The sequence below is a fragment of the Dipodomys merriami genome, unplaced genomic scaffold, assembly GCF_024711535.1.
Source record: "Dipodomys merriami isolate MVZ:Mamm:240054 unplaced genomic scaffold, mDipMer1.0.p SCAF_174, whole genome shotgun sequence".
Classification (NCBI taxonomy): Eukaryota; Metazoa; Chordata; class Mammalia; order Rodentia; family Heteromyidae; genus Dipodomys; species Dipodomys merriami.
In genome coordinates this window covers 1,639,961-1,660,434 of record NW_027203093.1, presented here as the reverse complement: position 1 = coordinate 1,660,434, position 20,474 = coordinate 1,639,961, and the positions used below count along the sequence as shown (strand labels likewise).

Genomic DNA, 20,474 nt, shown 5'->3' with positions numbered 1-20,474 from the left:
CCCGCCCTCATTGCCACCACCCAGTCCTCCCTATTTGGGTTTGAAGGTTCCTGCCCCTTTGCCTGCTGGAGACCTGCAACCTGGTCAAGTGTAATTACATTCTGTCGGGTCTGCTGCGTTCTTCGTGGTTCTAGACTGCAGTGTAGTGAAATTGGCCAGAATTGGTGTTTGAGTGTGGCCGCTTCCTGTCAGAACTGGTATCCACAGGGCCCCTAGCCTTGAGGGACAGCGCCTTTCGTCCGGTTTGGAGAACTTCCTGTGGGCCTGCAGTACAGGGCACCGCCAAAACCGCAGTAGCTGCTTTTTGGATGGAGCGGACAGCCCCTAGCCGCACACGGGTGCCATTGCTGAAGACGCAGTGAGGCCAGGCCACTGGCCGGGGTTCTGAACCCGAGGGCTGTGCAGCCCAAGGTCAGGGTTGAGGAGAGTGGGAAAGACAAGGGTTAAAGGTCAGCCTGAGGAGGGGTGGGGGGGAAGGCAAGGGTTAAAGGTCTGGGGACCGCGGGAAGCCCCGCCCGCGTTCCGGGAAAGGGAGGGCGCCGCTCCGCCTCCCGGTGCGAGTCTCCGGGTGCCCGCGGCCTGGGCAACTCCAGGATGGCGTCAGAGCGGGGTGCGGAGCCCGTGCCAGAGGCCCGGGCCGCGGCGCGGGACGGGGCAGCGGAGGACCGGGCCGTGGCGCGGGACCGGGTGGCGGCGGAGGACCGGGCCGCGGCGCGGGACCGGGTGGCGGCGGAGGACCGGGCCGCGGCGCGGGACGGGGCGGCGGTGCAGGACCTGGTGGCGGCGGACCCGGCGGAGGCCGGGGCGGCGGCGCGGCCGCTGCTCACCGACCTCTACCAGGCCACCATGGCGCTGGGCTACTGGCGCGCGGGCCGGGCGCGCGACCACGCCGAGTTCGAGCTCTTCTTCCGCCGCTGCCCGTTCGGCGGCGCTTTCGCCCTGGCCGCCGGCCTGCGGGACTGTCTGCGCTTCCTGCGCACCTTCTGCCTGCGGGACGCGGGTGCGGTGCGGCCTGCTCCGGGAGACCCCGCCCCATTCCCCCCCAGACCACGCCCAGCCCAGGGAGACCCCCTCCCGGGGGAGATCCCTGACATCCCCAGAACTCACTCCCGTGAGACCCTTGTGACCCTGGGGACGTTCCCACAGACTCCGGCCCCCACGACGATCCACTCCGTCCCCAACACGCTCCCAGTCCAGGGCGACCCGGACCCCGGACCCCACGGGCCCCGCTGTCCAAATCCCACTGGTGCCTTGTTGTCCCCAGATGTGCAGTTCCTGGCGTCCGTGCTGCCCCCAGATACTGACCCTGCGTTCTTCGAACACCTTCGGACCCTCGACTGCTCGGGGGTGACTCTGCGGGCTCTGCCCGAGGGCTCCCTGGCCTTTCCGGGCGTGAGTTCAGGGCGAGAGGTGGGGGCGGGGAGGGGCGCGCTGGCCGTGCTGGCCTCTGACTGTCCTTTCCCAGGTGCCCCTGCTGCAGGTGTCTGGGCCTCTCCTGCTGGTGCAGTTGCTGGAGACCCCGCTGCTCTGCCTGGTCAGCTACGCCAGGTGGGCCGGGACCGGGGCTCCCAGAGGGGAATGGGGTGTGGGGGAGGGCAAGGGGCTCCTCCAGGAGACAGGACCACGCACCACGAGGGCCTGGAGGAGGGCCCGGTGTCCAGTGGCTTCACTCTCACTCCCACAGCCTGGTGGCCACCAACGCAGCTCGGCTTCGCCTGATTGCAGGGCCCAATAAGCGGCTGATGGAGTTCGGCTTGCGCCGGGCTCAGGGCCCCGATGGCGGCCTCACAGCGTCTACCTACAGTTACCTGGGCGGTGAGAGCCTGAGGGCCAGTCCAGGGTGGGGAGGGGACAGAGGGTGGGAGGCCCTCCCTCACCGATCCCACCCAAGCTGGCCTGCCTTCCCTGCAGGGTTCGATAGCAGCAGCAACACGCTGGCTGGGCAGCTGCGGGGTGTGCCGGTGGCGGGCACCCTGGCCCACTCTTTCATCACGTCATTTTTGGGCAGTGAGGTGCCCCCGGACCCGGTCAGTGCCTGTTTGCAAACACCCTGTCTGTACTAGAGAAGTCTGGGACCCAGGCAAGGGGAGCTGGGCCGAGTGTGCGCAGCGGCGGCAGGTGCTCCGATCAGGTGGCCGGGGCCTGAAGGCTGGCATGGGACAGCGCTCACTGCCTTTGCCCTCGGGCCAGGGTATATTGGCCATTCCTGGGTCCCGCGTGGCTCACTCTTGAGTCTATCTTTCCCTGGCCCCATTCCACAGATGTTGGCTCCAGCTATTGGTACAGGCCCGAAGGTGGACCTGACCACCAGTGTGAAGGTGTGGCTGGAGCGCGTGTGTGCCCACCTGGGGCTGGGCATGCAGGAGCCACACCCTGGGGAGCGGGCGGCGTTCGTGGCCTATGCTCTGGCCTTTCCCCGGGCCTTCCAGGGCCTGCTGGACTCCTACAGTGTGCAGAGGTAACCGCAGGCATTCTCCCAGGGGCCCTGGCGGCAGCCGGGGTCTCTCACCTGTGTCTGCACCTGCAGGAGCGGTCTTCCCAACTTCCTGGGCGTGGCCCTGGCCCTGGGGGAGCTGGGCTACCGGGCAGTGGGCGTGAGGCTGGACAGCGGTGACTTACTTCAGCAAGCTCAAGAGATCCGTGCAGTGTTTCGGACCACTGCCACGCGGTGAGCCCCCTCTTCCTCCTAGGGTTCAAGGCTAGAAAGCACAGGCTGAAGCCGGTAGTGGGCAGGGGCAGTGAGCCACAGTGCCCTCAGCACAGCCAGGGCTTTAGGGGCCAAAGGCCAAGCCTGGAAGGAAGTGGGGGCTGAGGCGCCACCAGGGGCTCCAAAGCAAAGGGTTCGGTGTGGGGAGGGGAGGAGGGGACCAAGGCGAATCCAGAGCCCCCTGTGTGCAGGTTCCAGGTGCCCTGGCTGGAGTTCATCCCTATTACTGTCAGCAACAACATTGATGAGGAGGAGCTGGCCCGACTGGCCCAGGAGGTGGTGTGGAGGGGAGGGCAGAGGGAGGGGAGAATGGAGGGGAGATCAAAGGGAGGGGAGGCTGTAGGGGAGGGCAGAGGGAGGGGAGGCTGTAGGGGAGGGCAGAGGGGGGTAGGAAGAGGAGAGGGGAGGGGGAGGGGGGTGGAGAGCCCTGGGCCCTGAAGGTCCTGCCTGAGCTTGGTGGCCCTCCTTTCCCAGCAGGGCAGTGAGGTGAACGCCTTTGGCATTGGCACCAGCTTGGTCACCTGTCCCCGGCAGCCTTCCCTGGGCTGTGTCTACAAGGTGAGGACTGAATCTGGACCCCGGTGGGCGGGTCTGGGGTCTGAGGAGGGGCATGGGTCCCCATCCTCCTCCTCCTCCTGCAGCTGGTGTCTGTGGGAGGCCAGCCTCGAATGAAGCTGACAGAAGAGCCTGAGAAGCAGACACTGCCTGGAAGCAAGGCTGCCTTCCGGCTCCTGGACTCTGCGGGTGAGCCCCCTCCTGGCCCTCAGCCTGCGCGAGGCTCCGGGGCTCCCCACGGTGACCTGGCCCTCCACCTCTGCAGGCTTTCTGCTGCTGGACGTGCTGCAGTTGGCAGAAGAGCCCCCGCCCCAGGCTGAGAAGGAGCTAAAGGTTTGGCCTTTAGGGGCCCGAGACCCCTGCACTGTGAAGCCAGCGCGGGTGGAGCCGCTGCTGCGACGCTGGCTGCACAAGGGACAGGTGCCGCTCCGCACCTCCCGCACCTCCAGCCTCAGCTGAGCCTCGGCCCTAACATCCTCCTCACCTCTGCCCCCCTTCTCCCGCAGCTGTGTGAGCCGCCCCCGTCTCTCGCAGAGTCCCGAGCCTTTGCCCAGTGGTCCTTGAGCCGCCTCAGCCCTGCACACAAGCGGCTGCAGAGCCCTACTCCGTACCGGGTAGGCAGAAGACCAGCAGGTGGGCCTGGCCCATGTGCCCGGCATGCCCAGTGTGCCCACTAACCCCAACCTCCTTCTCTGCAGGTTGCACTGTCTGAGCAGCTGCGGGCCCTGGTGGACCGTCTGAGCGCCAGAGGGCCCCCGTGACTGGCAGGGTGGGGACTGGCTGGAAACAAGTCACTCACTGTCCCCACAACTTGTCATGTGTCATTTGTTCGCCTGGGTCCCTGGACTGGAGTCAGGAATACAGCGAAGTAGCCAGGTTCTGGAGGGATCTAGGCTCTGACCACAGGTCTGCCCTGAGCTGGAGAAGCTGGCGGGGGAGGCCTCCCCGCCAGAGCGGGGTGGGTGGAGTAGCAGGCGTGGCCCAGGGGTGACCACTCACGCTGCACCCACCTCTCCCCTCAGCCTGTGCCAACTCTGGGTCCTGCGCAGTCTCTCCTTGCCCTTTACTCTCCTGCAGCGGCGTGAGCTGCTTCCGCCTCTGCAGAGCCCAGAGCCTTTGTCTGGTGGTCCTGGAATCTCTCAGACCTTTGCACCGGCAGCTGCAGACATGGGTTCCCACACCTGCTGAGGGAATGGGGGGAGGGGAGGGAGAGAGAGCGCATGCCAGCGGGTCAGCTTGAACTCAGGGCCTGGGCGCTGTCCCTGAGCTTTTTGGCTCAAGGCTAGCACTTTACCACTTGAGCCACAGCTCCACTTAAGGTTTTTAGTGGTTAAATGGAGATAAGAGTCTCATGGCTTTTCCTGCCCAGCTGGCTTTGAACTGTGATCCTCAGATCTCAGCTTCCTGAGTAGCTGGGATGACAGGCGTGAGCCAGCAGCTAGTGAGATATAGTAAGTTTCCCAAACAGCAGAATCGACATGTCCCCTGCCATTGACATTGCGAGGCCTGCGTGACCCCGGCATCTGTCACAGGCCAGCTGGGCCCTGGCCTTGGGCCTCGGCTGCTAAGCTGCTGAGTGGCCATCTAAGGGGGAGGAAGGCTGGGGCTCTGCGAGGGTTGTTCCCAACTCTGTGTAGCAAGCTAGTGACCTTGGACTCCAGAGGGACTGCTCAGGAGGGAGGTGGTAGGTGTGCCAGGCGGCAGTGGGAGCGTGGGGCACGTGTACAGTCGAGCGTGGGGGTGTCCTGTCTGGTGTTTCCCTTCCAGAGCACTTCCGCTGCTCAGATATCCCACCAGACCAGCCTGTCCAGCTCCTCTGGTCCAGGGCTGGGCAGTGCCTGCTGGATGACTGGGTGAGGATGCGGGGTGGGAATTTAGGGCACAGGCCTGGCAGGCCAGCCTGGGGGAGGAGCCTGGAGAGATGCACTCACCTGTGGGACAATTTGGGGGGGGTGACACCAAGTCCCAGGAGGGCCCGCCTCTGCAGTGGGAGAGGCAGCGCTGCCCTCAGCTCCGGGGGTGCCGGGGCACCCAGCCATGCCCCGCGCACAGACGTCCTGCTGTGCTGGAATGCAGGAAGCCAGCTCCGCCCCTGTCCACAGAGGCCCTGGACCCCCAAGCAAAAGGCATCCTCTCGCTTTACTCCGCTCTGGTAGGCTCAGGACTTGGGCTGGCCACACAGCTCTGGCAGCGGGGCCTGAGGCCCCAGCCCGAGCCAAGACACCTCTGTGTTTTCTCAGCACTCCTGACACAAGCCCATACACTCATGCACGCCAGCACCCACCCACACACGCACGCCACCACGCTGGTCCACAGGCTCGCCCAGGGCTGGCTTCTAGGTCAGACCTGGATACTACTTCCTGGAGGAGCAGGGCAGGCGCTGGGGCCGCACCATGGCTGGGGGGGTGTGGGCCCGGGGCAGGAGCCGGGGAGCCCCTGTGGGGGCTCTAACCTTGACGGCTCTGGCTGAAGGGATCTGTGCTAGCCGCGGGCATGCCTCTCCACCCACTTCTACGGGCCTTCAGCCCCAGCCTGGGGAGCTTGAACCCCAGGCTGAGCTCCAGGCACAGCCGCCTGCCGGCTCTGGAGATGCGGATGCAGATGCTGCTGTGGCGACCCCCACAGCAGGCAGTGCGCCTTGCTCCCCGCCCAGCGCCCAGGATCCAGCCCCCGAGGGCCCCTACCAGGTGAGCACCGGGACCAGGTGCCGTGGGGACAGGCTGCTCACAGGGACACTAGAAAAATGAGGGGTGCCAGGGCCGGGGGAGGGGTGCCAGGGACAGGGGAGGGGCTGGAGGGGGCTGGGGGGGTACCAGGGTGGGGGGAGGGGCTGGAGGGGGCTGGGGAGAGGGTCAGGGCTAGGGGGAGGGGCTGGAGGGGGATGGTGGGGGTACCAGGGCTGGAGGAGGGGCTGGGGAGAGGGCCAGGGCTGGGGGGAGGGGCTGGTGGGGGTACCAGGGCTGGGGGGAGGTTGAAGGGGGCTGTGGGGGTACCAGGGCCGGGGGAGGGGCTGGAGGGGGCTGGTGAGGGTACCAGGGCCGGGGGAGGGGCTGGAGGGGGCTGGTGGGGTGCCAGGGCTGGGGGAGGGGCTGGAGGGGGCTGGTGGGGTGCCAGGGCTGGAGGAGGGATGGGAGAGTCAATGGGCTGTGAGCAGAGCAGGGACTTGGGGTTTTGCTGTACGGGATGGGAAGGCAGGGGCTGGGGGAGGCAGGCTTGGGGAACCTCATACATCCCCCTATCCTGTCCTAGGCCCCCCAGGGCCCCTGGGAGGAAGGAGCCCTGGCCGACCTCGCAGTCTACACGGCCGCCTGTCTGGAAGAGGCTGGCTTTGCCGGGACCCAGGCAATGGCGCTCAGCCTGACCTCAGTCCTCGAGGCTCATGGGCAGCGACTGGAAGACCAGGTCAGCCGCTGCCCCAACCCTGAGGGTCCCGGCCGGGGGGAAGGCGGGTTTCTGGCCGAGGGCCCCTTGCAGGGCATGGGCCTGGTCACTGATGTCTCCCCCTCCCCCAGGTGCATGTCCTGGTGCGCGGGCTGCTGGCACAAGTGCCCAGCCTGGCAGAGGGGAGGCCCCGGCGCGCAGCCCTGCGGGTGCTGAGTGCACTGGCCCTGGAGCACGCGCGGGATGTGGTGTGCGCGCTGCTGCCGCGCTCGCTGCCCCTGGACTGGTAACCCGCAAGCACGCATGCCATCCAGCCGCTTCCTTCCCCCTTCCCGCTTGGCTGTCAGACCTCAGGCTAGGAGCCACGGAGCCCGATCCCCTCCCCTAGGCCAGCCCCACTCCTCCCCGCCTCCCACCTCACCTTGGGGTTGCCATAGAGACCAGCCTGGGCAGGGCAGGGCAGCTTTGGTGTTGGATGCTTTGGGCTCTGGTTAAATGTCCTAGAAGCTATCTTCGCTTTAATTCTCTATGGTGATTTCCCACCCCCCCATCCTGGGACTTGATCCCAGGGCTTGCTAGTTGGCCGTGAGCTTTTTTGCTCAAGACTAGTGCCCTACGGCTTGAGCCGCAGCACCAGTTCTGGTGTTTTGGTTTTGGTTTCCTGGTGGCTAATTGGAGATAAGAGTTCCACAGACTTTCCTGTCCTGTCTGGCTTTGAACTGGAGCCTCAGATCTCACAGGTGTGAGCCACGGGCTCCCCGCTGATTTTTTTTTTTTTTTGTCGGTCGTGGGGCTTGAACTCTGGGCCTGGGTGCTGTCCCTCAGCTCTTCAGCTCAAGGCGAGCGCTCTACCACTTGAGCTACAGCGCCACTTCCGGTTTTCTGGTGGTTTATTGGAGATAGGAGTCTCACGGTCTCTCCTGCCCGGGCTGGTTTTGAACCGTGATCCTCAGATCTCAGCCTCCTGAGTAGCTAGGATTACAGGCGTGAGCCACCAGCGCCGGGCTTCGCTGATGTTTTTAATGCCAGTTCTCTGACCGCACTGGGTGCAGAGTGCGTTCCACGCGGCCCCTGCTCTGTATCTGCCACCGCTGCCTCTGGTTTTCTGTGTGACTTGGGCGAGGGAAGCTCACAGTGTGGTTTACCTGTCCTTCTTCCTCTTGTTAGTGTGTAGGGGCGGTCTTGGCTTCTCCCGGGCCCTGCAAGTGCTGTGCCTCTTACGGGGCCTCACGCGGCCTGTGCGTCCCCTCTCTGCCCCCAGGGCGGCTGCTGAGCTGTGGCGCAGCCTAAGCCGCAATCAGCGCGTGAACGGGCCGGTGCTGGTGCAACTTCTGTGGGCGCTGAAGGGCGTGGCAGGGGCGGAGCCTGAGGCACTGGCAGTGAGTGGCGGGGCGTGGGCGGGGCCTGGGCGGGGCGTGGCATGGGCGGGGCGTGGCATGGGCGGGGCGGGGCCGGGGCGGGGCCTGTGCGGGGCGGGGCCGCCAGGGTGCCGGTGAGTTAGGCCTCAGGTTGGAGATGGCGGGCATGCGCATTAGTCGTGCACACGCGGACTCCATCCCTTCGTTGGCGGCCCGCCGTTGCGGTGCCTGAGGCGGCACCAGGCACAGCTTTTTAACACCTGCCCCCAGGCCACGCGTGCCCTCGGGGAGATGCTGGCGGTGTCTGGCTGCGTGGGAGCCACGCGAGGCTTCTACCCACACCTGCTGCTGGCGCTGGTCACGCAGCTGCACGAGCTGGCCCGCGGCGCCCGCTCCCCGGACAGCCCCGGCCGCCGGGGACCGCCCCACAGCCACGCCAGGTGAGAGGCACCCCGGGCCGGCAGGGCTGCCCGGCCCGGCCGCAGGGCTCTGACCCGGCGCCGCCCCTCCAGCTGCACGGTGGAGGCCCTGAAGGCCCTGCTCGCGGGGGACGGGGCCCGCATGGTGATCACCTGCATGGAGCAGGCCGGGGGCTGGCGGAGACTGGCGGGAGCACACACCCACCTGGAGGGCGTCCTGCTGCTGGCCAGGTGAGGGCCGCGAGCCGGGAAGGCCGGGGCGGCGGGGGCCGGGAGCAGCCCTGGGCGGAGCGCGACCTCTCCCTCGCCCACCCAGCGCCATGGTCGCCCACGCGGACCACCACCTTCGCGGCCTCTTCGCGGACCTGCTGCCCCGGCTGCGAAGCCCCGACGGCGCCCAGCGGCTCACAGCCATGGCCTTCTTCACCGGGGTGAGGCCCTCTCCCGGGAGCCGAGCGAGGGGTGTCCGTGTCCGGGACGCTGCGCGGGGCCGGCCTGCGGGGATCGGCGTGCGCTGACTCGGTGTCCCCGCCAGCTGCTGCAGAGCTGGCCTACGGCGCGGCTCCTGCGGGCCGACCTCGTCCTGGAGCGGCTTCGCGCGTGGCAGGGGGACCCGGAGCCCACCGTGCGCTGGCTGGGCCTGCTGGGCCTGGGCCACTTCGCCCTCAACCGCGGGAAGGTGTGGACGGGGCGGGGCGGGGCGGGGGCGGGGCGGAGAGGGCGGGGACAGGGCGGAGAGGGGCGGGGCGGGGCGGAGAGGGCGGGGGCGGGGCGGAGAGGGGCGGGGCGGGGCGGAGAGGGCGGGGACAGGGCGGAGAGGGGCGGGGCGGGGCGGAGAGGGCGGGGCGGAGAGGGGCGGGGCGGAGAGGGCGGGGACAGGGCGGAGAGGGGCGGGACGGGGCGGAGACAGCGGGGCGGAGACAGCGGGGCGGAGACAGCGGGGCGGGGTCAGCCAGGAGAGGCTGCAAGTCTCTTTCCCCACAGGCGCGGCACCTGAGCGCCCTGCTGCCAGCGCTGCTGGGCGCCCTGGGCGAGGGCGACGCGCGGCTGGTGGGCGCCGCGCTGGGGGCCCTGCGGAGGGTCCTGCTGCAGCCGCGGGCGCCGGTGCGGCTGCTGAGCACCGAGCTGAGGCCGCGGCTCCCGCCGCTGCTGGATGACGTGAGCAGCTGCCCTAACCCCCGTGCCCCTCCCCCCATGCTCCTTCCCCTCCCCCGCCCTCCTGCCCCCTCCTCCTGCCCCCTCCTCCTGCCCCCGTTCTCCTGCCCCCTCCTCCTGCCCCCTCCTCCTGCCCCCTCCTCCTGCCCCCGTTCTCCTGCCCCCGTTCTCCTGCCCCCTCCTCCTGCCCCCGCCCTCCTGCCCCTTCTTCCTGCCCCCTCCTCCTGCCCCCGCCCTCCTGCCCCATCCTCCTGCCCCCGTCCTCCTGCCCCCGCCCTCCTGCCCCCATCCTCCTGCCCCCTCCTCCTGCCCCCGCCCTCCTGCCCCTTCCTCCTGCCCCATCCTCCTGCCCCCGCCCTCCTGCCCCCTCCTCCTGCCCCCTCCTCCTGCCCCCTCCTCCTGCTCCATCCTCCTGCCCCTTCCTCCTGCCCCTTCTGCCTCTGGGGAGCTGGTTTTCAGGCGCCCTGTCCCCCTCAGAGCTCTCCCCAGGCTTCTCCGCCTGGTGGGGTCCGGGCTCTATCCTCGGTGGCATCCCTGACCGTGGCACCCCGCGGTCTTGCCCCCTCCCCGGCCGTCCTGCACAGGTGTGCACCTCCCACTCCGCCACACCGCCTGGTCGTGCCCTCCTTCCCGCAGGCCAGGGACGCGGTCCGCGCCTCGGCGGCCGGGCTCCTGGGCACCCTGGTGCGGCGGGGCCGGAGCGGGCTCCGGCTGGGCCTCCGGGGTCCCCTGCGGAAACTGGTGCTGCAGAGTCTGGTGCCGCTGCTGCTGCGCCTCCACGACCCGAGCCGCGACACTGCCGAGGTCAGCGCCCTGGGACCCCTCCGTCCTACCCCACGAGGCCCCGTCCCTCCGGCCCCGCCCCTCCGGCCCCGCCCCTCCGGCCTACCCCACACGGCCCCGCCCCTCCGGCCCCGCCCCTCCATTCTACCCCACGCGGCCCCGTCCCTCCGGCCCCGCCCCTCCGGCCTACCCCACAGGGCCCCGCCCCTCCGGCCCCGCCCCTCCGGCCTACCCCACAGGGCCCGTCCCTCCGGCCCCGCCCCTCCGGCCTACCCCACAGGGCCCCGCCCCTCCGGCCTACCCCACACGGCCCCGCCCCTCCGGCCTACCCCACACGGCCCCGCCCCTCCATTCTACCCCACGCGGCCCCGCCCCTCCGTCCTACCCCAAATGGCCCCGCCCTTCTGTCCTACCCCACGCGGCCCCGCCCCTCCGTCCTACCCCACATGGCCCCGCCCTTCTGTCCTACCCCACGCGGCCCCGCCCCTCCGGCCCCGCCCCACACGGCCCCGCCCCTCCGTCCTACCCCACATGGCCCCGCCCCTCCAGCCCCGCCCCACACGGCCCCGCCCCTCCAGCCTACCCCACACGGCCCCGCCCCTCCATTCTACCCCATGCGGCCCCGCCCCTCCGTCCTACCCCACATGGCCCCGCCCTTCTGTCCTACCCCACGCGGCCCCGCCCCTCCGTCCTACCCCACATGGCCCCGCCCTTCTGTCCTACCCCACACGGCCCCGCCCCTCCGGCCCCGCCCCACACGGCCCCGCCCCTCCGGCCTACCCCACGCGGCCCCGCCCCACACGGCCCCGCCCAGGGACCACGTGGGCTCCCAGGTCCCCGATGCTCCCTTGGGCTGCTGTACACAGCCCTGCCTGGCTGTCCGGTCTTCCCGACCCCAGCCCCCTGCCCCCTCACCACTTGCCACTTCCTGTCCCCCTCACTGTCCTCCCTTCTCCGTGCCAGAGCTCAGAGTGGACCCTGGCCCGCTGTGACCAGGCGCTCGGGTGGGGCCTGCTGGAGGAGGTGGTCACTGTGGCCCACTACGACAGCCCCGAGGCTCTGGGCCGCGTCTGCCACCGCCTGGTGAGCGGAGCGGGGTGGGGGGGTGAGGGGCGGCAGTGGACTCCCCTCCCCCACACCGAGCTCCCGGTCGCCGAACCTGTCACATTCCCTGCAGGCAGGTCCCCCCCTGCAGCCCGCCTCTCCCCCCCCCCCAGTCCACCTTTCCACCTAGCATTGGCCCTCCTGTCTCCAGGTCCAGCGATACCCCAGCCACGTGCCCCGCTTTCTGAGCCAGACCCAGGGCTACCTGCGAAGTCCGCAGGGCCCCCTGCGCCGGGCGGCTGCCATGCTCATAGGTGAGGCGGGCCTGGAGTTACCCTCCTGGTGGGAACTGGCCTGGTCCCTCCCAGTGGGGGCCTGGACCCAAGCTCAGCAGAACTCCCCCCCCACACACACACCCCACCCCGTTTGCCTTGGCCAGGCTTCCTCGTCTATTATGCCAGCCCCCGTGGAGTCCATGGGGATCTGCTGGACTCTCTGTTTCAGGGTAAGGACCAGACCTGCTGGAGCTTGGGGTCCTGGGGAAGAGTGGGTGGGTGGACAAGGGGTGTCCAGGGCGGGTGGACGGAGCAGGCTGTCCAGGGCACCCTCCCACCCGGTCTGAGCCGCCTCTCCCTGAAGACCTAGGGCAGCTGCAAAGGGACCCGGAGCCTGCAGTGGCCACCGCGGCTCAGGTGTCCGCCCAGCAGGTGGCGCTGCTGACCCGGGCGCAGGGACGCGCACACAGGCCCTGCCTCCTCCGCCTCCTGAAGCGGAGTCCGGGCCCAGCCCGCCCCATGCCGCTCTACGCCGACAGTCCCTTCCAGCGACGGAGTCTGGCCAGCCGCTGGAGCTGCCCCCAGCCCCGCTGAACCTGGTGCCGTGACCAAACTCGAGTCATGGCTGGGGCTGTCGGCCCCCACGCATACTGAACCTGCGGAAGAGGGGGACGCCCGAGGGCAGTCGGTGCCTGCTGCTGGACGCCGGCGCTCCCTGCTTGACCCCCTCCACAGGCCCCCACAGGGCGTGGCAGAGGGGCAGCCAGCTCCATTTCCCCTCGAGTTCGTCCTCTTGTCCCCTGCCAGGCGTGTCCCGTACCCCGGCTCGGGCCAGACCTGCTTGGACAGCGTCCATCTTCCAAACAGCTGTGGTGTGGCCCTGGGGAAGTCGGCGCTGCTCTGGGCTGCCTGACCCTCTCTGGGCCTCAGCCTCCTGCCTGGCCCGGCCCTCCCATGACCTCCTTTCTGACCACACTGTCACCCGCTCCCCCTCCGACAGCTGTCCTGCACTGGACCTCTGTGTGTGCAAGGCTCTTTCCTGCCCTTGCCTTCCATCCCCACTAACCCCATCCTCCCCTGCTGGTCACGCACGGACCGCGGCCTTCTCTGAAGGCTGCCTGCCCCACAGCCTGGCCAGGGCCACTGAGCTGAGGCACAGCGCAAACAGTCCACCCCACCACCACCCAGTGCACCGTGCAGGGCAGAGTCGGGACAGATGGGCAGGAAGAGGCCCCCGTGGGCTGCCAAAGCCCTCGGCTCAGCCCTGCGGGTCACCGCCGAGAATGACTGCCCGGACACACCCTCCCGCCCGCCCTCCTCCCAGCCTCCCACGCACACCGAAGCGTGGGGGCTGTGGGCCACACTGGGGCTCTGTGGGCACAGGAATGGGGTGCCTGGGCCAGGCACCTGACCACGCTTAGGCCGGCTGGGCTGGGCTAACGAGCGGGTACGGCAGTGCGTAGCAGGGCAGTGGGCGGTGTGGAGGCCGCACTGAAGGCCAGGCAGCCCAGGCTGGAGGCTGTGGCCAAGGCCTGGCCAGCTTCACCCTGGGTCAGAGGAGCAGCTGAGGGGCTGAGTCAGGCCATCAGGACCGGCAGGGGCTTTCTGTCGCTGGCTCTCGGGGAAGGTTAGGCTCAGGCCAAGGCTTCCTAGAGGCAGACAGGGATGGGACCGTAGTTTAGAGCCTCTGGAGCAGGTGCCAAAATGGGATCAGCATAGAAGAAATGTATTGAGGAAATGCGGGCGAGGCCAGGCGGCCCCCACGCTGTAGTGAGACAGGGTGGGAGGTAAAGGAGGCACCGTGGACATGCGCGCTGCCCTTCAGTTCTCCAACTGCCCACCGGTCCAAGGCACCCACACACAGGACACGGTCCAGCGCCTCCCCCAGTAGCATTTTCCCAAGAGAGAAGCAAGCTTGTCTCCTCCTCTCAGTCCAGGGGTGAGCAAGGGAAGCCTCCTCTCCCACCAAGCACGGCTCCACTGCACCCCAGAGCAGCTGAATTGTCCAGTGGGGGCGCCCGGGGTTGCTACAGGGCCTACTACTCCTGACGGGTGCTCGTGTGGGAAGGAGGCGCCCCTGCCACCCCGCCTCCGCACTGCTTGGGAGCAGCACACTCTGTCTTCTGCAGCTGTGCAGAGCCGGGATGCGTGTTGCCCTATGGACCTGCCGCCACAGATAGCAGTCTGCCCTGTCTGCACTGGCCTTGGCCACGCCCCTGGCTGCCAGCCAGGGTGTGAGGTATTCTGCACCGAATTCCAGACGAGTGGCAGGTGGTGCTGAGGCCGGGCCCCTCACAGGAGAGCCGGGGCTGCGGCCTCCAGGCCTTCCTTGTAGGAGGTGCTGTGGTCACACCCTGCTGGTGAAGGGCCTGCACCCCACACACGTTCCCTTCTCCACGTAGGTTCTGCCAGGGAGCCAGCTGCCCTTCCTCCGGCTTCCAATAATCTAACATGGGCTCTGTCCCCCAGGGACCTCAGATCTGAGGACCAGCAGGTAGACCTTCCAGCAGGACCTGTCTGTAGCCTCGTGCTGAGGGTCTCGGCCCCAGACCCTGAGCAGCAGTGCCTGCTCACACAGTGCTTTCTGGGACCTGGGCTGTTCCCTTCCATCCCACTCACCCAGGTTTTGCTCACAGGAAGTGCTTACAGAGAACTGTGGGTCTTCACTATGTGAAGAAGTGAAGGTCTAGAAAGGTGCTCCTCCTCCTCTTCATGTTGGTCCTGGGGCTTGAACTCAGGGCCTGGGTGCTGTCCTTGAGAGTTTTTGATCAAAACCTGTTTTCTACCACTTGAGCCACAGCTCCACTTCCAGCTTTGTTGTTGTTGCTGCTGTTATTTATTGGAAATCAGAATTTCATAGACCCTCCTGCCTGGACTAGCTTTGAATTGTGATCCTCAGATCTCGGGCTCCTGGGCAGCGAGGGTGACAGACGCGAGGCACCCGCGCTCGGGCAGGGCCTTTGCTTCTGCCATCCCTTTTCCTAGCGTGTCTGGCAAGCTGCATATCCGGGTTGTGCCCAGACAGCAGGGGGCGCTACTGCTCCCGCCACCTCCCGCCAAGCTGCGTGAGGCTGAGCTGCTCCGTGCAGGTGTACTAGGTCACCACAAAATAAAGACATGCTTCTCCTGTTGCGTCTTCTCCGCACGGTTCGGGCATCCAGAGCATGCTGGCCCATCACGACGCACACCTCGCTCTGGACACGGGTTCCTGGGTGGCTGGACTCACCTGTGCTCTGACACCTGTTGGTTCCCAGGACCGGCCAGTGGGGGGCGGGGCCCCTTCTCGGTGTTTGGGAACAGGCCCAGAGGCCTGCAGGCGCAGGGAGGCCCAGCTTGCCTCTCAAGGGCCGCCATGGGGCCCGCGTGCTCCGAGCCTGCCAGCTACATTTCAGCACACGCTGTGGGCAAGAGTGGCCTGCTCCCTCAGTGCGCTCCTGAGCCTGGTTTGGACTCATCCCCTATGCTGCTCTGTCTTTCTCAGACAGGGGTGCAGGCCATGCCCCAGCTCGCACCAGGCTCCCCTAGGCCTCAGGACCCGAGAGTGAGCAGCAGGGACAGATGCCGGCTCTTGGTCCCATGTCTTTCCTGTTCCTGGGGGCACAGTCCCCCTCCACCCTACCCCAGAGGCAGAGGACCCCTCAACACCTCAGCCGCCATTCTTTCCTTTACATTTCACATTTATTATGTGTCTTCAGCTCCTGGCCTCATGGTGAGCTGGCCCTGTGGTCGGCCAGACCCCGGCCTTCCTGGACGGGCAGAGTGCCGGGCATGCAGCTAGCTCGGCTTCGGGCTCAGTCTCCACAGCAGTGCCAGGGAGGCGTAGAGGGCGCAGGCAGGGCCCTGGGCCTGCGGCTCCCAGCGCACCTGAGGCGCGGGGACCTGCAGCGCCAGGCCGCAGTCCTCCAGCAAGGCCCAGGCGGGTGCCTCCTCCCCCCAGCCCCTCCCGAGGAGGTCCGGGGGCAGGCTGACCACGCCCGGCATGTGCCACGGGGCACTCTGCTCCAGGACCTGCTCCACCTGCGGGGACAGGGTGTGGGTCATACAGCCCGCCCTCCCCAGAGGCGCCCGGCCCGTCCAGGCCCCGCTGCTCCCCCTCACCAGCCGAAGCTGCTCCGGAAGGGTGTCCGTCTCTAGCACCTCGGCCAGCAGCTGGTGCTGGCTCTCACTCAGCACTGTGGAGGGACAGGGTTCTGGAAAGCCCTGCGGGGGAAGCGCTGCACCCCACCAGTCCCACACTGGTCCCCGGGTTCTCACCCGTCAGAGCCCCGAGCAGGTAGAATATGGGGGTGGCGAGTTCTTGTGCCAGCACTCGGGAAGGGAGTACCAGGTACTCCAGGATAGCACCTGCAGGGCCTTCCAGAGGCTCCACCTGCCCGCCGCAGCACAGGCCCTGGTCCAGCTGGGGTGAGGACAAGGGGTGAGCCCAGGCTGCCCGGTGGGCACGGTGCACCGCTGTGCAGCACTCAGCACCCACCGAGGCCTCCAAGGCTTGTGCAGCACTCAGCACCCAGCACCCACCGAGGCCTGCAAGGCCTGTGCAGCACTCAGCACCCAGCACCCACCAAGGCCTCCAAGGCCTGTGCAGCACTCAGCACCCAGCACCCACCGAGGCCTCCAAGGCCTGTGCACCACTCAGCACCCAGCACCCACCGAGGCCTTCAAGGCCTGTGCAGACTCAGCACTCAGCACCCACCGAGGCCTCCAAGGCCTGTGCAGCACTCAGCACCCAGCACCCACCGAGGCCTCCAAGGCCTGTGCACCACTCAGCACCCAGCACCCACTGAGGCCTCCAAGGCCTGTGCACCACTCAGCATCCAGCACCCACCGAGGCCTTCAAGGCCTGTGCAGACTCAGCACTCAGCACCCACCGAGGCCTCCAAGGCCTGTGCAGCACTCAGCACCCAGCACCCACCGAGGCCTCCAAGGCCTGTGCAGCACTCAGCACTCAGCACTCACCGAGGCCTCCAAGGCCTGCAGCGCTGGCTCGTCCCGCAGGACCGCACCCAGCGGCCCCAGCAGCTGCTGCTTCAGCTCGGCCTCCATGTGCTGCAGCTCCTCCGAGACAGCCTCCACCTCCGCCTGGAGACCCTGCAAGTCCTCAGTGACCACCCAGTCTTCAGGGCACCCATCTGTGGGGACAGAGGACTGGCACTGCCTGGAGCCCACAGGCCCCAGCCAGGAAGGGTCTGGAAAGATGAGAAAAGCCCGTGGGTGTTACGAGGGCACTGACCTGTCATGAGTCTGAAGGGGTTGCAGAAGGACATTAGCATGGTGGACAGGCGGCGGGCCCCAGCTTGGCCTGGGCAGCGGTGAGGAGGGGGGAAGGGAGGGAGGGCAGGAAGAGGGCTGAGGTGGCAGGAAGCCCGGCAGGCTGTGTGCCACCTGACCATCGCCTCTCTGTGCGCGTACATGGTGCCCACGCCTCAGGACGCTCCCTGGCCACCTGTGCGCTGAGCCCAGGAGAAGGCCTGGCCAAAAGAGCATGCTCCTCCTCCCGCCTGAGGGCCAGGCTGGGCCTCATCCTCACCTGTGGAGGGTGGTGGGAAGGTCGTCTTCCTCTCATCCGGGAGGAGGAGGATGTCTGACAGCAAGTAGGAGCAGACGGGGAGAGGCAGGTCATCCCCAAACCAGGTGAGGGCCTTCCCCAATCACCTATATGCCAGAGTCTGGAACATTCTACCACCCACCCATCCCCAGAGGTTGTACAGCCCTCCCCCCCCCCCCCCGGCCACAGCAGAGCCTGGCCAGTCACAAGGCCTCCTCAGGCCACAAAGTCTGGGCCCCAGAGACATCCCTGGTGCCCCCCATCCTGTCCTGCTCACCCCAGAGCTACTGACCAGTGCCCACCCCCGTCTTGCCCTCCTGCTCACCCCAGTCATGGGTAATGACCAGCTGGGCCACTCGGAAGGCAAGGATGCTTTTTGCAGGGATGGACACAGTGTTCTTCTGGCTCAGGTGGCCCTGGCCCTCACCCTGAGAGGTGGATGTGGGCTCAGGGCAGGACTTGGGGTACAGAGACGCATGCAGGGTGTGAAGGTGGGCTGGGTACTGGTGACAAGTTTGCCCTCAGTGGGAGCCAGCCCACTGGCCAAGTGATCCGTGGGCTACTCCCGGGGGGGGGGTCATGGCAGAGCCCAGCCCTGCCAGTCACTGCCTGGACCCCAGCCTGGCCACCAACCTGAAGGCACATGGCTGCACTCAGTATAAACTGGCCTGATCCCTCCTTCTTGTGAGTGCGGGTGACCTGCACCTCCTCCTGCGTCTGCAGCACCTCCGTCACCACGTACAAGTTGTCCCTGCGGCTCCTCAGTTGCTTCAAGATTTTGTGTTCCGGCTGCCGCAGGCGCCTGAAGGAAGATGACTGGGCCGTGCACGCCACAGCCCTGCTGCCCTCCCCTCTGCCCTGCTAGCCCACGGGCTGAGTGGATGGCACCTCCATGAATCTGTAGGTACCAGGCATGGGCACCCTCCCCGAGCCCACCCAAGAGTGTCTGGGTAGGTATGGAGAAGAGGGATGAGGTTCACCAGGAAGCGGTGGGCAGGGTTACCCGGGGAGACCTCATCGCCTCCTCTCTACTCCCTGCAGCTGTGCCCCGTTCCTAAGCACTTGGACCCTGCCTGTGCCCCTTAGGCCCCAGGGCACAATCCTGCAAACCAAGCCTCATTACAACCTGCTGCCGGTGAGAGGGGCAGAGCCCTGGAGCTCACCAGGTTCTCAGGACTCAGTGGGCACCAGGGCCCTGTGTGCACCTCCCCTTTGGGGCTCACCTCTCCTGGTGCATGGCTTCCCAGATGTTTGGGTCCACACGAAGTGTGCACACATTTATTGAGGTGCTAGAGCTGCCGGACACCGCGGCCCCGCCTGAGATCTTCCCTTGTCCCGGAGCTGCCAGTTCCACACTGCCCTTCAGCTCTCCGTCCACGTCATCGGAGAAGTGGAAGGGGCCACTGCGCTCTAAGTCTGAAGCAGAGACATGAGGTCTGGTCCAACAGCTACATGCCCCGCCCACCTCTGTGGCCGTGGGCCTCTGGAAAGGGCCTTCCCAGTCCAGTGCTGGTGGCTCACACCTGTCATCCGAACTACAGAGGAAGCTGAGATCCGAAGACTGCAGTTCAAAGCCAGACAGGATAGGAAAGTCAGTGAGACTCTTATCTCTTTCAAAAAAAAGATGGAAGTGGAGCTGGAAGGAGAGCACCAGCCTTGAGCAAAGAAGCTAAGCGACAGTTCCCAAGCCCTGAGTTCAAACCCCAACACTGGTACACACGTACACACACACACACACACACACACACACGCACACACACACACACACACGCGCGCGCGCGCGCGCACACACACACACACACACACGCACACGGCTCTTCCTCTGGAGACAGGCCTGGTAAGCCACAGCTGGGACTGCTCCCCGCTGCCCCCACCCCATCCTCCCCAGGGGCCTCTGCACCAGGTAGGGTACCTGGCTCAGGCGCATCAGGCTCCAGGATGTCCTTGATGGACAGGTTGACACTTGTGTACCGGGGCTTCCAGAACCAGGACCTGGAGGGCTTCTGGCTCACCAGGCAATAGGGCCGGAAGCTGGTGGAGCTGTGGAGGCTGTCCACGGGGATGAGCTCCCTGCTGTGGTCCAGCTCCCGGACCACACCCCGGACGACCCGCTCGAAGGTGGACGGCATGCTCCTGAGGGGGGCAGATGGCTGCCTTGGCACTCACACCTCGGATACCAGGCAGCCTCCCCCCCCCCAAAGTGGCCAGAAACCCTTTGGCCGGCAGAGTTCTTGCCCTGCCCACTTCCCAGCACCCAAGGGAACTCAATGCCCTGGGGCCACGAACTCCCACTCCAAACTGAGGTGGCCAGCAGGGCCCATCATGGGGGCTGTGGCCTCTGGCCAGTGTTGGCAAGTGTTGGGGTCCTGGGCCACACCACCCACCGCGGGGGGCCACCAGGCTCCACCTCCGGGCCTGGTCTGCGGCTCTGAGCCACCGGCCCAGGGCTGAGGCTAAACGAGGCGTAGGGGCCCGGCCCGGCCCGGCCCGGCCCGAGGGAAGGCGGATGGGCCGGGAAGGTACTTGGGGCCTTTGTGCGCCCTGGTTCCTGGAGAGCCCACCTCGGATGGGCGCGGGGCCTCTCCGCAGCAGCCGCAGCCGTCCGGGCCTTCCAGGAAGAGCCCGGTCCTCGCTGGCCGAGGCCGCGGGCCAGGCCGGAGGCGCGGGCGTGCGCTCGGAGGGGGGGACGCAGGGGACGAGGAGGGGGCTCACCGTGACCCCGTGACCGCCGGTGCCCCGACGCCTGGGCGGAAGGGAGCAGGTGCGGCGTCCGCCCAGCCTGTGCGGCGCGCGCGTCCGGTGAGGCCGAGGGCGGCCGGGGACCCAAAAGTGAAACCGGGATCTGACGCAGCACCGCAGCCCGCCCACGCCGCCCTCCCCGGGCCCGCGCCCCGCGCCCGCGCCCGGACCCCGCGCCCTCCCCGCGCCCGCGCCCTCCCTGGCCGCTCCCCGCGCCCGCGCCTGGACCCCGCGCCCGGACCCCGCGCCCTCCCCAGGCTCCTAACCCGGACCCTGCGCGCAGTGCTCTCCCCAGCCCCGCGCTCGGACCCCGCGCCCTCCCAGCCCTGCGCCCCCTCCCGCCCGGACGGCACAGTCTGAGTCTCTGCCGCTTGCTGGCCTGGTCCTTAAAACTGCACGGAAATCTGGTTTGTGTCTTAGACAGATCTGGGCCCGGCCAGGGCCTCACTGTGGCTCCTCGGCGCGGGGGCTGCTCACAGGCCCGGCCCGGCCCCGGCCCCCGCCCTGGCCACG

At 67.6% G+C, this 20,474-nt stretch overlaps 3 protein-coding genes across 5 annotated transcripts; 2 read left to right on the top strand and 1 right to left on the bottom strand.

The window, feature by feature from the left end:
* The first annotated feature begins 558 nt into the window (after window positions 1-558).
* On the top strand, window positions 559-4,072 carry LOC138829591 (nicotinate phosphoribosyltransferase-like). 3 transcript variants are annotated; one of them, XM_070025970.1, is made up of 13 exons: window positions 559-1,000; window positions 1,265-1,392; window positions 1,466-1,548; window positions 1,685-1,815; window positions 1,912-2,027; window positions 2,262-2,458; window positions 2,528-2,668; window positions 2,899-2,983; window positions 3,182-3,265; window positions 3,349-3,451; window positions 3,528-3,595; window positions 3,769-3,876; window positions 3,961-4,072. In XM_070025970.1, exons 1-13 carry the CDS (start codon window positions 595-597, stop codon window positions 4,021-4,023), a joined length of 1,713 nt encoding a protein of 570 aa, XP_069882071.1. In that variant the 5' UTR covers window positions 559-594; the 3' UTR covers window positions 4,024-4,072. The 3 variants fall into 3 exon arrangements, with proteins under 3 accessions (XP_069882071.1, XP_069882069.1, XP_069882070.1); XM_070025968.1 differs by having other exon boundaries at window positions 561-1,000; window positions 3,528-3,682; XM_070025969.1 differs by having other exon boundaries at window positions 563-1,000; window positions 3,185-3,265; window positions 3,528-3,682.
* A 1,583-nt stretch (window positions 4,073-5,655) lies between these two features.
* Window positions 5,656-12,450, top strand: LOC138829552 (maestro heat-like repeat-containing protein family member 6). The gene is made up of 14 exons (XM_070025903.1): window positions 5,656-5,949; window positions 6,512-6,664; window positions 6,775-6,929; window positions 7,905-8,022; window positions 8,272-8,441; window positions 8,514-8,651; window positions 8,737-8,851; window positions 8,956-9,099; window positions 9,405-9,578; window positions 10,212-10,379; window positions 11,322-11,441; window positions 11,614-11,716; window positions 11,842-11,907; window positions 12,042-12,450. The coding sequence occupies exons 1-14, from the start codon at window positions 5,656-5,658 to the stop codon at window positions 12,269-12,271; spliced, it is 2,148 nt and encodes a 715-aa protein (XP_069882004.1). The 3' UTR covers window positions 12,272-12,450.
* Window positions 12,451-15,321: 2,871 nt separating this feature from the next.
* On the bottom strand, window positions 15,322-20,079 carry LOC138829590 (gasdermin-D-like). Its single transcript, XM_070025966.1, has 11 exons — window positions 19,935-20,079; window positions 19,135-19,355; window positions 18,446-18,638; window positions 17,856-18,024; window positions 17,548-17,650; window positions 17,205-17,258; window positions 16,908-16,976; window positions 16,634-16,806; window positions 15,932-16,076; window positions 15,776-15,849; window positions 15,322-15,694 (listed from the first exon to the last, which is right to left on the bottom strand). The coding sequence occupies exons 2-11, from the start codon at window positions 19,349-19,351 to the stop codon at window positions 15,452-15,454; spliced, it is 1,440 nt and encodes a 479-aa protein (XP_069882067.1). The 5' UTR covers window positions 19,352-19,355; window positions 19,935-20,079; the 3' UTR covers window positions 15,322-15,451.
* Window positions 20,080-20,474: the final 395 nt, after the last annotated feature.

Coding starts and splice junctions, on each gene's coding strand:
- LOC138829591 (XM_070025968.1), top strand. CDS start 595: ATGGCGTCAGAGCGGGGTGCGGAGCCCGTGCCAGAGGCCCGGGCCGCG. Junction 1,816..1,911: donor TACCTACAGTTACCTGGGCG/GTGAGAGCCTGA, acceptor CCTTCCCTGCAG/GGTTCGATAGCAGCAGCAAC. Junction 3,452..3,527: donor CCGGCTCCTGGACTCTGCGG/GTGAGCCCCCTC, acceptor CCACCTCTGCAG/GCTTTCTGCTGCTGGACGTG.
- LOC138829552 (XM_070025903.1), top strand. CDS start 5,656: ATGGCTGGGGGGGTGTGGGCCCGGGGCAGGAGCCGGGGAGCCCCTGTG. Junction 6,930..7,904: donor CGCTCGCTGCCCCTGGACTG/GTAACCCGCAAG, acceptor CTCTGCCCCCAG/GGCGGCTGCTGAGCTGTGGC. Junction 8,652..8,736: donor GGCGTCCTGCTGCTGGCCAG/GTGAGGGCCGCG, acceptor TCGCCCACCCAG/CGCCATGGTCGCCCACGCGG.
- LOC138829590 (XM_070025966.1), bottom strand. CDS start 19,351: ATGCCGTCCACCTTCGAGCGGGTCGTCCGGGGTGTGGTCCGGGAGCTG. Junction 16,977..17,204: donor CTTCCCACCACCCTCCACAG/GTGAGGATGAGG, acceptor ACCGCTGCCCAG/GCCAAGCTGGGGCCCGCCGC. Junction 15,695..15,775: donor TTCCGGAGCAGCTTCGGCTG/GTGAGGGGGAGC, acceptor CTGTCCCCGCAG/GTGGAGCAGGTCCTGGAGCA.